Source organism: Aegilops tauschii, chromosome 2 (genome assembly GCF_002575655.3).
Source record: "Aegilops tauschii subsp. strangulata cultivar AL8/78 chromosome 2, Aet v6.0, whole genome shotgun sequence".
NCBI classification, from domain to species: domain Eukaryota; kingdom Viridiplantae; phylum Streptophyta; class Magnoliopsida; order Poales; family Poaceae; genus Aegilops; species Aegilops tauschii.
This window is the reverse complement of record NC_053036.3, coordinates 515,144,570-515,160,456: the sequence shown is the minus strand read 5'-3', so window position 1 is coordinate 515,160,456 and position 15,887 is coordinate 515,144,570. Positions and strand designations below refer to the sequence as shown.

The 15,887-nt window shown below is 43.3% G+C and overlaps 1 protein-coding gene across 1 annotated transcript; it reads right to left on the bottom strand.

Annotated features, from left to right (window-relative positions):
• Positions 1–1,406: 1,406 nt before the first annotated feature.
• LOC109770985 (mitochondrial import inner membrane translocase subunit TIM23-3-like) lies at positions 1,407–2,371 on the bottom strand. The gene has a single exon (XM_020329700.3). The coding sequence runs from the start codon at positions 2,322–2,324 to the stop codon at positions 1,737–1,739; it is 588 nt and encodes a 195-aa protein (XP_020185289.1). The 5' UTR covers positions 2,325–2,371; the 3' UTR covers positions 1,407–1,736.
• Between the last annotated feature and the right edge of the window lie 13,516 nt (positions 2,372–15,887).

The window sequence follows — 15,887 nt, the reverse complement described above, 5'->3', positions numbered from 1 at the left end:
AATACATGTTATGCATCACATACCACACATCCTACTGCGCCAAACCATAGCCGAAATTTTATCAGGACTAATCATTATTTGATTAAACAAAATGAGTTGGGGAGGACGTGAGATAATTAATAATGTCACTTCTGCCTTGAGAAAACCAAGCCTAACGTCAGCATCCAGAACTATAGAACTTGGAACTTCTAACAATCTAACTAACAAGGACCGGTAGATATCACAAACTCAAGTGCAGAATTTGTTACATTCCCTTGAAAAGTTAAAGTTGTTACTTTAATTTAGTATTCAGACATCATATCCAACTATCATATTAACATGTCATTGCTGCAAAATTATCAAAGCCTGGTGCCAAAATTTTGAGATGATCACTTGTGCCAAAATCAAGAGTAACCAAAATTATCAAAGCAGCATAATTTGGTTTGGTATCATGGCTACTACCATTTTATTTCTAGGAAACTTAAACATCACATATCATTACTTTGAAAAGCAATACAGAACAGAGTCCTTTGGACAAAAAAAATGCTGCTAATAGCCACACTAAACAAACACTTTCAGTAGTAACCAAAAGATGCAGAATATTTGAAGACACTAAATGGCAGGGGCACATTATGCATCCATATACCACAATCGCAGTAACCATAATATATATGGCAATATAGTACTCCCTCCGTAAAGAAATATAAAAGCGTTTAGATCACTACTTTATAGTGACCTAAACGCTCTTATGTTCTTTACAGAGGGAGTATCACCATAACAACCTTGACCTTGAGTCTGAAGCTCCAAACAAGAGGCAACAACTTATAGTCATTCTTAATACATCTTACTAATGAGCTAATATCCAAATCTTGCAGCAATTCAGTATGTCTTGCCTTGACCATTGATGGCATTATGCAACCAGCGCCTAGGTAAGAGTAAAACTGGATATAACAGTTGATATTACAGGTTATCCATACAAAGGGAAGCAACATGAGGATCAACTTCAACGCAAACAACACTGAATATTCTGTTACTTGCAGAAACAATATAGCTAGGCAGATACACACCAATCGATCACTTCCAGTAGCAACCAAAATGCATCATACGAAGAAACCAAACAAAGAACAACCTTTCTGAAGCTCCAAACAAGAGGCAGCAACTCATAGTCATTCTTAATACATCTTACTAAGACCTAATATCCAAATCTTGCAGCAATTCAGTATGTCTTGCCTTGGACATTGATGGCATAATGCAACTGGCGCCTAGGAAAGAGTAAAACTGGATACAACAGTTGATATTTGGACAGGTTATCCACACAAAGAAGAGCAACATGAGGATCAAATTCAATGCAAACAACACTGAACATACAGTTACTTGCAAAAACAATACAGCCAGGCAGATACACTTCCATTAGGACCCAAAATGCATCATACGAACAAACCAAACATAGATCATGACATAATTTTGCATCACATATCTCACATTGAAGTAATCCATAGTCTAAATAGCAACATAGCATCGCCAATCATCATAACAGGCATGATTCTGAAGATTCAGACAAAAGGCAATAACTTCTAAGCATTTCCATGTTGAGCAAATTCGACAGATCGCACTCCAGTGCTCTACCCATCACCAACAAAGCTTGTTAATATTGATAACACTCATATATATAACCACTATAAGATCTTCACCTGAAATACCACTACTGCTAACTCCACCAACCCAGTAGATCGAAACTTACTAACGAGTGCTCCGATTTAGAAGGGCGGGGTACGGTCGTTTCTCTTGAACACCTGGTTCCCTGCGACGGCGGCAGCAGCCATGAGGCCCCCGACTGCGGCACCAACGATGGCGGATCGCGGGCCCGAAGGTGCACGGTAGAGCATGCCGGTTCCAAACCCTGCGGCGATGATGTTGCGCCAGTCGTCAGCGTCGCGAAGATTGCCCACGGCGCACTCGGTCCCCGCGAAGAGCAGCCCGATCAAGGCGACATGGTTGCCGTACCTCCGTCCCACGGAGCCGCAGTGGTTGAGCACGCGGCTGGTGCGCAGCTTGAACGACTCGCCGCGCTCCGCCTCCGCCACCGCGCGCTTGAACCCCGTGGCGGCCCCCGCCGCGGCACCGGCGAGGTACCCACAGCCGGGGTATAGCGTGAGGTTTCTGCCCCAGGTGCGGTTCTCCTCCGGGAAGAGGACCTCCGGCGAGGTCGGCAGATCGTAGATCGCTTGGTACGAGGGGAGGTTGAGGCCCTCAGGCTGGTACGGGGTGTAGGTGCGCCGGGATACGACGGGTGCGCTATGCGGTAGGCGCTCGCCGTACTGGGACTGCTCGGCGGCGTCGGCCATGGCGGCGAGCGACGGCGGGTGCTGGGGTTTAGGGCCTAGGTTCGGAGGCGGCAGTCTTCCCGTGCTGTAGGGGTGGAAGGAATCTCCTATGCTCCGCATAAATCACGCTGGGGTGTGACTTTGTGGGCTGGCCCAAGCGTTTTTCTTTCTGTTTCTGGCTCGTTCTTCTCTGTTCTTTTCTCTACCGCTCTTAATCTTTTTCCTGCTTTACTTTCCTTAATTTTAGTTTTTACTAATTCTCTAAAAACATTATAAAAAATAACATTCTCATGAATACTATTAAATTTTTTAAATATTTTTATCTAAATTTAAGAACAATTTTTAGAATTATGAATTTTTTAATACATGGAATGCTTAAAAAATCATATATTTTTAGATTTTTTTGAAAAAACTAAATTCATGACCATTTTAAGAATCTTTAGAACCGTTGTTCATTTTGTTCGAATCGAGCAGCTAACCTGGTTTTCATCATGGAGTGAACAACAAAAGTTTTTTCTACTCCAGGTCATAATGTGCGAGGCGGTTTTCCAATGGAGCGAACGAGCCACGTGGAGCAAAATGGGCTGGTCAAACACGGGGGAAATTCTATGGATAAATAAAACATAGAATAGGAGCTGCCGGGGCCAAACACGACAAGAACAAGAGAGAGGCGCATAAATACTATATATGCCACTTCTAGCGACCAATAGCGAACACCACTCACATTGTTCATCATGGGAAGTGATACGTCTCCATCGTATCTATATTTTTTATTGTTTCATGCAAATATTATACAACTTTCACATATTTTTGGCAACTTTTTATATGATTTATTGGACTAACCTATTGGTCCAGTGCCAGTTACTGTTTTCTGCATGTTTTTTGTATCGCGGAAAATCCATATCAAACTAAGTCCAAATGCAATAAAATTTTACAGAGAATTATTTTAGAATATATGTGATTTTTGGGAGTTGGAATCATCGCAAACGGAGGCCCACACAGCCCACAAGACACCAGGGCACGCTAGAGGCCCCTGGCGCGTGGTGGTGGGTTGTGCTTGAAGGAAATATGCCCTAGAGGCAATAATAAAGTTGTTATTTATATTTCCTTATATCATGATAAATGTTTATTATTCATGCTAGAATTGTATTAACCGGAAACTTAGTATATGTGTGAATACATAGACAAAACAGAGTGTCCCTAGTATGCCTCTACTTGACTAGCTCATTAATCAGAGATGGTTAAGTTTCCTGACCATAGACATGTGTTGTCATTTGATGAACGGGATCACATATTTAGAGAATGATGTGAAGGACAAGATCATCCGTTAGCTTAGCATAATGATCGTTTAGTTTTATTGCTATTGCTTTCTTCATGACTTATATATATTTCTCTGACTATGAGATTATGCAACTCCCGAATACCGGAGGAACACTTTGTGTGCTATCAAACGTCACAACGTAACTGGGTGATTATAAAGATTCTCTACAGGTGTTTTCGATGGTGTTTGTTGAGTTGGCATAGATCGAGATTAGGATTTGTCACTCCGTGTATCAGAGAGGTATATCTAGGCCCACTCGGTAATGCACATCACTATAAGCCTTGCAAGTAATGTAACTAATGAGTTAGTTGCGGGATGATGCATTAAGGAACGAGTAAAGAGACTTGCTGGTAACGAGATTGAACTAGGTATGATGATACCGACGATCGAATCTCGGGTAAGTAACATACCGACGACAAAGGGAATGACGTATGTAGGAGCCAATATGAGCATCCAAGTTCCGCTATTGGTTACTGACCGGAGATGTGTCTCGGTCATGTCTACATAGTTCTCGAACCCGTAGGGTCCGCACGCTTAACGGTCGATGACGATTTGTATTATGAGTTATGTGATTTGATGACCAAGTTTGTTCGGAGTCTCGGATGAGATCACGGACATGACGAGGAGTCTCGAAATGGTCGAGAGGTAAAGATTGATATATTGGACGAAGGTATTCGGACACCGGAATGGTTTCGGAGAAGTTCGGATATTTTTCGGTGAACCGGGGGGTTACCGGAACCCCCGGGGGAAGTTATGGGCCCTAATGGGCCATAAGGGAGTAGGAGAGGGAAGGCCACAAGGTGCCCCCCCAAGGGCAGTCCGAATTGGACTAGGGGGAGGGTGAGGGAGTCCTGGATTAGAAAATAACATTATAAAATCTATAAAAACATTATAAAAATTTAACATTTTCATGAATACTTTTAAAATCTGTAAAGATTTTATCTAAATTTAAGAACAATTTTGAGAATTATGAATATTTTAATACATGGAATGCTTAAAAAATCATATTTTTTAAAATTTGTGAAAAAACTAAATTCATGACCATTTTAAGAATCTGTTAGAACCGCTGTTGGTTTTCTTTGGATCGAGCAGCTAACACGGTTTTCATCATGGAGCGAACAACAAAAGTTTTTTCTACTCAGGTCATAATGTGCGAGGCGGTTTTCCAATGGAGCGAACGAGCCACGCGGAGCAAAATGGGCTGGCCGGACACAGGGGCAATTCTATGGGTAAATAAAACATAGAATAGAAGCTGCCGGGGACGAACACAGCAAGAACAAGAGAGGAGAGGCGCATAAATACTATATATGCCTCTTCTAGCGACCAATAGCGAACACCACTCGCATCGTTCAGCATGGGAAGCAGCCCAGATAGCGGTACCCTTGTTTTTGCGCTGAGCGTGTGATAGGTCCAGTTCAAGGTTTTTGAGAGTGGTGGGGTGCGAGTGTGGAGGTAGCGCGGACATGTATTGTTTTTTGCTTGCTTTTCCACAAGTATGATTTTTTTTTGGTGGTTACCACAAGTATGACTCTGTTTCTGTTCTTTCCATTTTCCTTTTTCCAACTCCCCCCTTATTTTTATCCCCCTCTTTTTATAAAATATATGGTTGAAATACCTGAACATTTTAAAAATATCGTTAATGCTTTTTGAAATTGCATGAAGATTTTCTTAAATAGGATGTACACTTTGAAAAAAGTCATTAGTGCTTACTAAATTACATCTTTTAAAATTGAAAAAAATATGCCCTAGAGGCAATAATAAAGTTATTATTTATTTCCTTATATCATGATAAATGTTTATTATTCATGCAAGAATTGTATTAACCGGAAACATGATACATGTATGAATACATAGACAAACAGAGTGTCACTAGTATGCCTCTACTTGACTAGCTCGTTAATCAAAGATGGTTATGTTTCCTGGCCATAGACATGAGTTGTCATTTGATTAACGGGATCACATCATTAGGCAAATGATGTGATTGACTTGACCCATTCCGTTAGCTTAGCACTTGATCGTTTAGTATGTTGCTATTGCTTTCTTCATGACTTATACATGTTCCTATGACTATGAGATTATGCAACTCCCGTTTACCGGGGGAACACTTTGTGTGCTACCAAACGTCACAACATAACTGGATGATTATAAAGGTGCTCTACAGGTGTCTCCGAAGGTACTTGTTGGGTTGGCGTATTTCGAGATTAGGATTTGTCACTCCGATTGTCGGAGAGGTATCTCTGGGCCCACTCGGTAATGCACATTACTATAAGCCTTGCAAGCATTTTAACTAATGAGTTAGTTGCGAGATGATGTATTACGGAACAAGTAAAGAGACTTGCCGGTAATGAGATTGAACTAGGTATTGAGATACCGACGATTGAATCTTGGGCAAGTAACATACCAATGACAAAGGGAACAACGTATGTTGTTATGCGGTTTGACCGATAAAGATCTTCGTAGAATATGTAGGAGCCAATATGAGCATCCAGGTTCCGCTATTGGTTATTGACCGGAGTCGTGTCTCGGTCATGTCTACATTGTTCTCGAACCCGTAGGGTCCGCACGCTTGAAGTTTCGGTGATGATTGTATTATGAGTTTTTGTGTTTTGATGTACCGAAGGTTGTTCGGAGTCCCGGATGTGATCATGGACATGACGACGAGTCTCGAAATGGTCGAGACGTAAAGATCGATATATTGGACGACTATGTTCGGACACCGGAATGGTTTCGGGGAGTTTCGAACATATACCGGAGTACCGGCGGGTTACCGGAACCCCCCGGGGAGTTTAATGGGCCAAGATGGGCCTTAGTGGAGAAGAGGAAGGGCGGCTAGGGCTGGCCGCGCGCCCCCTCCCCCTCTAGTCCGAATTGGACAAGGAGGAGGGCGCCCCCTTTCCTTCCCCCTCTCTCCTTCCCTTCCCTTCCCCCTCCTACTCCAACTAGGAAAAGAGGGAGTCCTACTCCCGGTGGGAGTAGGACTCCTCCCTGACGCGCCCTCCCCTAGCCGGCCGCCTCCTCCCCCTGGTCCTTTATATACGGGGGCAAGGGGGCACCTCTAGACACAACAATTGATCTCTTGATCTCTTAGCCGTGTGTGGTGCCCCCCTTCACCATATTCCACCTCCATCATATTGTAGCGGTGCTTAGGAGAAGCCCTGCGTCGGTAGCATCATCATCACCGTCACCACGCCGTCGTGCTGACGGAACTCTCCCGTGAAGCTCTACTGGATCGGAGTTCGCGGGACGTCATCGAGCTGAACGTGTGTTGAGCTCGGAGGTGCCGTACGTTCGGTACTTGGATCGGTCGGATCATGAAGACGTACAACTACATCAACCGCGTTGTGCTAACGCTTCCGCTTTCGGTCTACGAGGGTACGTGGACAACACTCTCCCCTCTCGTTGCTATGCATCACCATGATCCTGCGTGTGCGCAGGAATTTTTTTGAAATTACTACGTTCCCCAACAGTGATATCAGAGCCTGGTTTTATGCGTAGATGTTATATGCACGAGTAGAACACAAGTGAGTTGTGGGCGATACAATTCATACTGCTTACCAGCATGTCATACTTTGGTTCGTCGGTATTGTTGGATGAAGCGGCCCGGACCGACATTACGCGTACGCTTACGCGAGACTGGTTCTACCGACGTGCTTTGCACACAGGTGGCTGGCGGGTGTTAGTTCCTGCAACTTTAGTTGAACCGAGTATGGCTACGCCCGGTCCTTGAGAAGGTTAAAACAACACCAACTTGACGAACTATTGTTGTGGTTTTGATGCGTAGGTAAGAACGGTTCTTGCTCAGCCCGTAGCAGCCACGTAAAACTTGCAACAACAAAGTAGAGGACGTCTAACTTGTTTTTGCGGGGCATGTTGTGATGTGATATGGTCAAGACATGATGCTATATTTTATTGTATGAGATGATCATGTTTTGTAACCGAGTTATCGGTAACTGGCAGGAGCCATATGGTTGTCGCTTTATTGTATGCAATGCAATCGCCCTGTAATGCTTTACTTTATCACTAAGCGGTAGCGATAGTCGTAGAAGAAATAGTTGGCGAGACGACAACGATGCTACGATGGAGATCAAGGTGTCGCGCCGGTGGCGATGGTGATCATGACGATTGATAACCCACAAGTATAGGGGATCGCAACAGTTTTCGAGGGTAGAGTATTCAACCCAAATTTATTGATTCGACACAAGGGGAGCCAAAGAATATTCTCAAGTATTAGCAGTTGAGTTGTCAATTCAACCACACCTGGATAACTTAGTATCTGCAGCAAAGTATTTAGTAGCAAAGTAATATGGAAGTAACAGTAACGGTAGCAAAAGTAATATTTTTGGGTTTTGTAGTGATTGTAACAGTAGCAACGAAAAAGTAATAGGCGAAGAACAATATATGAAAAGCTCATAGGCATTGGATCGGTGATGGAGAATTATGCCGGATGCGGTTCATCATGTAACAGTCATAACATAGGGTGACACAGAACTAGCTCCAATTCATCAATGTAATGTAGGCATGTATTCCGAATATAGTCATACGTGCTTATGGAAAAGAACTTGCATGACATCTTTTGTCCTACCCTCCCGTGGCAGTGGGGTCCTAATGGAAAATAAGGGATATTAAGGCCTCCTTTTAATAGAGGTATCCCTGGGCCCACTCAGTAATGCACATCACTATAAGCCTTGCAAGCATTGTAACTAATGAGTTAGTTGCGGGATGATGTATTACGGAACGAGTAAAGGGACTTGCCGGTAACGAGATTGAACTAGGTATTGAGATACTGACGATCGAATCTCGGGCAAGTAACATACCGATGACAAAGGGAACAACGTATGTTGTTATGCGGTTTGACCGATAAAGATCTTCGTAGAATATGTGGGAGCCAATATGAGCATCCAGGTTCTGCTATTGGTTATTGACCGGAGACGTGTCTCGGTCATGTCTACAGAGTTCTCGAACCCGTAGGGTCCGCACGCTTAACGTTTCGATGACAGTTGTATTATGAGTTTATATGTTTTGATGTACCGAAGGTTGTTCGGAGTCCCGAATGTGATCACGGACATGATGAGGAGGCTCGAAATGGTCGAGACATGAAGATTGATATATTGGATGACTATATTCGGACACCGGAATGGTTCCGGGGGTTATCGGATATATACCGGAGTACCGGGGGGTTACCGGAACCCCCCGGAGGCTATTGGACCTCATGGGCCCAATTGGTGGAAGAGGAGAGGCGGCCAAGGGGCAGCCGCGCGCCCCTCCCCCCAAGTCCGAATTGGACAAGGAGGGGGGCGGCGCCCCCCCTTTCCTTCCCCCCTCTCTCCTTCTCTCTCCTCTCCTAGTCCAACAAGGAAGGGAGGGAGTCCTACTCCCGGTGGGAGTAGGACTCCTCCTGGCGTGCCTCCTCCTGGCCGACCGCACCTCCCCCCTTGCTTCTTTATATACGGGGGCAGGGGCACCCTAGACACAACAATTGATCGTTTGATCTTTTAGCCGTGTGCGGTGCCCCCCTCCACCATAGTCCACCTCGATAATACTGTAGCGGTGCTTAGGCGAAGCCCTGCGTCGGTAGAACATCATCATCGTCACCACGCCGTCGTGCTGACGAAACTCCCTCAACACTCGGCTGGATCGGAGTTCGAGGGACGTCATCGGGCTGTACGTGTGCTGAACTCGGAGGTGCCGTGCGTTCGGTACTTGATCGGTCGGATCGTGAAGACGTACGACTACATCAACCGCGTCGTGCTAACGCTTCCACTTTCGGTCTACGAGGGTACGTGGACAACACTCTCCCCTCTCGTTGCTATGCATCACCATGATCTTGCGTGTGCGTAGGAATTTTTTTGAAATTACTACGTTCCCCAACAGTGGCATCCGAGCCTGGTTTTATGCGTAGATGTCATATGCACGAGTAGAACACAAGTGAGTTGTGGGCGATATAAGTCATACTGCTTACCAGCATGTCACACTTTGGTTCGGCAGTATTGTTGGATGAAGCGGCCCGGACCGACATTACGTGTACACTTATGCGAGACTGGTTTTACCGCCGTGCTATGCACACAGGTGACTAGCGGGTGTCAGTTTCTCCAACTTTAGTTGAACTGAGTGTGGCTACGCGCGGTCCTTGCGAAGGTTAAAACAACACCAAGTTGACAAACTATCGTTGTGGTTTTGATGCATAGGTAAGAACGGTTCTTGCTTAGCCCGTAGCAGCCACGTAAAACTTGCAACAACAAAGTAGAGGACGTCTAACTTGTTTTTGCAGGGCATGTTGTGATGTGATATGGTCAAGGCATGATACTATATTTTATTGTATGAGATGATCATGTTTTGTAACCGAGTTATCGGCAACTGGCAGGAGCCATATGGTTATCGCATTATTGTATGCAATGCAATCACCCTGTAATTGATTTACTTTATCACTAAGCGGTAGCGATAGTCGTAGAAGCAATAGTTGGTGAGACGACAACGATGCTACGATGGAGATCAAGGTGTCGCGCCGGTGACAATGGTGATCATGACGGTGCTTCAGAGATGGAGATCACAAGCACAAGATGATGATGGCCATATCATATCACTTATATTGATTGCATGTGATGTTTATCTTTTATGCATCTTATCTTGCTTAAAACGACGGTAGCATTATAAGATGATCTCTCACTAAATTATCAAGGTATAAGTGTTCTCCCCGAGTATGCACCGTTGCGAAAGTTCTTCGTGCTGAGACACCACGTGATGATCGGGTGTGATAGGCTCTACGTTCAAATACAACGGGTGCAAAATAGTTGCACACGCGGAATACTCAGGTTAAACTTGACGAGCCTAGCATATAACAGATATGGCCTCGGAACACTGAGACCGAAAGGTCGAGCGTGAATCATATAGTAGATATGATCAACATAGTGATGTTCACCATTGAAACTACTCCATCTCACGTGATGATTGGACATGGTTTAGTTGATTTGGATCACGTGATCACTTAGATGATTAGAGGGATGTCTATCTAAGTGGGAGTTATTAAGTAATATGATTAATTGAACTTTAATTTATCATGAACTTAGTCCTGTTAGTATTAGCATATCTATGTTGTAGATCAATAGCTCGCGTTTAGCTCCCCTGTTTTATTTTTTGATATGTTCCTAGAGAAAACTATGTTGAAAAATGTTAGTAGCAATGATACGGACTTGGTCCGTGATCTAAGGATTATCCTCATTGCTGCACAGAAGAATTATGTCCTTGATGCACCGCTAGGTGACAGACCTATTGCAGGAGCAGATGCAGACGTTATGAACGTTTGACAAAAGCTCGGTATGATGACTACTTGATAGTTTAGTGCACCATGCTCTACGGCTTAGAACCGGGACTTCAAAAATGTTTTGAAACGCCACGGAGCATATAAGATGTTCCAAGAGTTGAAATTGGTATTTCATACTCATGCCCGTGTCGAGAGGTATTTGACCTCTGACAATACTTTGCCTACAAGATGGAGGAGAATTGCTCAGCTAGTGAGCATGTGCTCAGAATGTCTGAGTACTACAATCACTTGAATCAAGTGGGAGTTAATCTTCCAGATAAGATAGTGATTGACAGAGTTCTCTAGTCACTATCACCATGTTACTATAACTTCGTGATGAACTATAATATGCAAGGGATAACGGAAACGATTCCCAAGCTCTTCGTGATGCTGAAATCGACGAAGGTAGAAATCAAGAAAAGCATCAAGTGTTGATGGTTGACAAGACCACTAGTTTCAAGAAAAGGGCAAAGGGAAGAAGGGGAACTTCAAAGAAGAACGGCAAGCAAGTTGCTGCTCAAGTGAAGAAACCCAAGTCTGGACCTAAGCCTGAGACTAAGTGCTTCTACTGCAAAGGGACTGGTCACTGGAAGCGGAACTGCCCCAAGTATTTGGCGGATAAGAAGGATGGCAAAGTGAACAAAGGTATATTTGATATACATGTTATTGATGTGTACCTTACTAGTTTTTATAGCAACCCCTCAGTATTTTGATACTAGTTCAATTGCTAAGATTAATAACTTGAAACGGGAGTTGCAGAATAAACAGAGATTAGTTAAGGGTGAAGTGACGATGTGTGTTGGAAGTGGTTCCAAGATTGATATGATCATCATCGCACACTCCCTATACTTTCGGGATTAGTGTTGAACCTAAATAAGTGTTATTTGGTGTCTGCGTTGAGCATGAATATGATTTGATCATGTTTATTGCAATACGGTTATTCATTTAAGTTAGAGAACAATTGTTGTTCTGTTTACATGAATAAAACCTCCTATGGTCATACACACCAACGAAAATGGTTTGTTGGATCTCGATCGTAGTGATACACATATTCATAATATTGAAGCCAAAAGATGCAAAGTTAATAATGATAGTGCAATTTATTTGTGGCACTGCCGTTTAGGTCATATTGGTGTAAAGCGCATGAAGAAACTCCATGCTGATGGGTTTTTGGAATCACATGATTATGAATCACTTGATGCTTGCGAACCATGCCTCATGGGCAAGATGACTAAGACTCCGTTCTCCGGAACAATGGAGCGAGCAACAGATTTGTTGGAAATCATACATACTGATGTATGTGGTCCAATGAATATTGAGGCTCGCGGCAGGTATCGTTATTTTTCAGACCTTCACAGATGTTTTGAGAAGATATGGGTATATCTACTTGATGAAACATAAAGTCTGAAACATTTGAAAAGTTCATATAATTTCAGAGTGAAGTGGAAAATCATCATAACAAGAAAATAAAGTTTCTACGATCTGATCGTGGAGGAGAATATTTGAGTTACGAGTTTGGTCTTCATTTGAAACAATGCGGAATAGATTCACAACTCACGCCATCTGGAACACCACAGCGTAATGGTGTGTCCGAACATCATAACCGTACTTTATTGGATATAGTGCAATCTATGATGTTTCTTACTGATTTACCACTATAGTTTTGGGGTTATGCATTAGACAGCTGCATTCACGTTAAAAAGGGCACCATCTAAATCCGTTGAGACGACACCGTATGAACTATGGATTGGCAAGAAACCAAAGTTGTCGTTTCTTAAAGTTTGGGGTTGCGATGCTTATAAGAGAAAGTTTCATCCTAATAAGCTAAAACCCAAATCGGGGAAATGTGTCTTCATAGGATATCCAAAGGAGACAGTTGGGTACACCTTCTATCACAGATCCGAAGGCAAGATATTCGTTGCTAAGAATGGATCCTTTCTAGAGAAGGAGTTTCTCTCGAAAGAAGTGAGTGGGAGGAAAGTAGAACTTGATGAGGTAACTGTACCTGCTCCCTTATTGGAAAGTAGTTCATCCCAGAAATCTGTTCCTGTGACTACTACACCAACTAGTGAGGAAGCTAATGATGATGATCATGTAACTTCAGATCAAGTTACTACCGAACCTCGTAGGTAAACCAAAGTGAGATCCGCACCAGAGTGGTACGGTAATCCTGTTCTGGAGGTCATGTTACTTGACCATGACGAACCTACGAACTATGAGGAAGCGATGATGAGCCCAGATTCCGCAAAAATGGCTTGAGGCCATGAAATCTGAGATGGGATCCATGTATGAGAACAAAGTGTGGACTTTGGTTGACTTGCCCGATGCTCGGCAAGCCATAGAAAATAAATGGATCTTCAAGAGGATGACGGACGCTGATAGTAGTATTACTATCTACAAAGCTAGACTTGTCAAAAAAAGGTTTTTGACAAAGTTCAAGGTGTTGACTACGATGAGATTTTCTCAGTCGTAGCGATGCTTGAGTCTGTCCGAATCATGTTAGCAAATTGCCAAATTTTATGAAATCTGGCAAATGGATGTCAAAACTACGTTCCTTAATGGATTTCTTAAAGAAGAGTTGTATATGATGCAACCAGAAGGTTTTGTCGATCCTAAAGGTGCTAACAAAATGTGCAAGCTCCAGCGATCCATCTATGTACTGGTGCAAACATCTCGGAGTTGGAATATACGCTTTGATGAGTTGATCAAAGCATATAGTTTTTATACAGACTTGCGGTGAAGCCTGTATTTACAAGAAAGTGAGTGGGAGCACTACAACATTTCTGATAAGTATATGTGAATGACATATTGTTGATCAGAAATAATGTAGAATTATTCTGCAAAGCATAAAGGAGTGTTTGAAAGGAGTTTTTCAAAGAAAGACCTCGGTAAAGCTGCTTACATATTGAGCATCAAGATCTATAGAGATAGATCAAGACACTTGATAAGTTTTTTTTCAATGAGTACATACCTTGACAAGATTTTGAAATAGTTCAAAATGGAACAGTCAGAGAAAGAATTCTTGCCTGTGTTACAAGATGTGAAATTGAGTAAGACTCAAAGCCCGACCACGGCAGAAGATAGAAAGAGAATGAAAGTCATACCCTATGCCTCAGCCATAGGTTCTATAAAGCATGCCATGCTATGTACCAGATCTATTGTATACCCTGCACTGATTTTGGCAAGGGAGTACAATAGTGATCTAGGAGTAGATCACTGGACAGCGGTCAAAATTATCCTTAGTGGAATAAGGATATGTTTCTCGATTATGGAGGTGACAAAAGGTTCGTCGTAAAAGGGTTACGTCGATACAAGTTTTGGCACTGATCCAGATGACACTAAGTCTTCATCTGGATACATATTGAAAGTGGGAGCAATTAGCTAAAGTAGCTCCGTGCAGAGCATTCTAGACATAGAAATTTGCAAAATACATACGGATCTGAATATGGCAGACCCGTTGACTAAACTTCTCTCACAAGCAAAACATGATCACACCTTAGTACTCTTTGGGTGTTAATCACATAGCGATGTGAACTAGATTATTGACTCTAGTAAACCCTTTGGGTGTTGGTCACATGACGATGTGGACTATGGGTGTTAATCACATGGTGATGTGAACTATTGATGTTAAATCACATGGCGATGTGATCTAGATTATTGACTCTAGTGCAAGTGGGAGACTGAAGGAAATATGCCCTAGAGGCAATAATAAAGTTATTATTTATTTCCTTATTTCATGATAAATATTTATTATTCATGCTAGAATTGTATTAACCGGAAACATGATACATGTGTGAATACATAGACAAACAGAGTGTCACTAGTATGCCTCTACTTGACTAGCTCGTTAATCAAAGATGGTTATGTTTCCTGGCCATAGACATGAGTTGTCATTTGATTAACGGGATCACATCATTAGGCAAATGATGTGATTGACTTGACCCATTCCGTTAGCTTAGCACTTGATCGTTTAGTATGTTGCTATTGCTTTCTTCATGACTTATACATGTTCCTATGACTATGAGATTATGCAACTCCCGTTTACCGGAGGAACACTTTGTGTGCTACCAAACGTCACAACGTAACTGGGTGATTATAAAGGTGCTCTACAGGTGTCTCTGAAGGTACTTGGGTTGGCGTATTTCGAGATTAGGATTTGTCACTCCAATTGTCGGAGAGGTATCTCTGGGCCCACTCAGTAATGCACATCACTATAAGCCTTGCAAGCATTGTAACTAATGAGTTAGTTGCGGGATGATGTATTACGGAACGAGTAAAGAGACTTGCCGGTAACAAGATTGAACTAGGTATTGAGATACCGACGATCGAATCTCGGGCAAGTAACATACCGATGACAAAGGGAACAACGTATGTTGTTATGCGGTTTGACCGATAAAGATCTTCGTAGAATATGTGGGAGCCAATATGAGCATCCAGGTTCTGCTATTGGTTATTGACCGGAGACGTGTCTCGGTCATGTCTACAGAGTTCTCGAACCCGTAGGGTCCGCACGCTTAACGTTTCGATGACAGTTGTATTATGAGTTTATATGTTTTGATGTACCGAAGGTTGTTCGGAGTCCCGAATGTGATCACGGACATGATGAGGAGGCTCGAAATGGTCGAGACATGAAGATTGATATATTGGATGACTATATTCGGACACCGGAATGGTTCCGGGGGTTATCGGATATATACCGGAGTACCGGGGGGTTACCGGAACCCCCCGGAGGCTATTGGACCTCATGGGCCCAATTGGTGGAAGAGGAGAGGCGGCCAAGGGGCAGCCGCGCGCCCCTCCCCCCAAGTCCGAATTGGACAAGGAGGGGGGCGGCGCCCCTCTCTCCTTCTCTCTCCTCTCCTAGTCCAACAAGGAAGGGAGGGAGTCCTACTCCCGGTGGGAGTAGGAATCCTCCTGGCGCGCCTCCTCCTGGCCGGCCGCACCTCTCCCCCTTGCTCCTTTATAT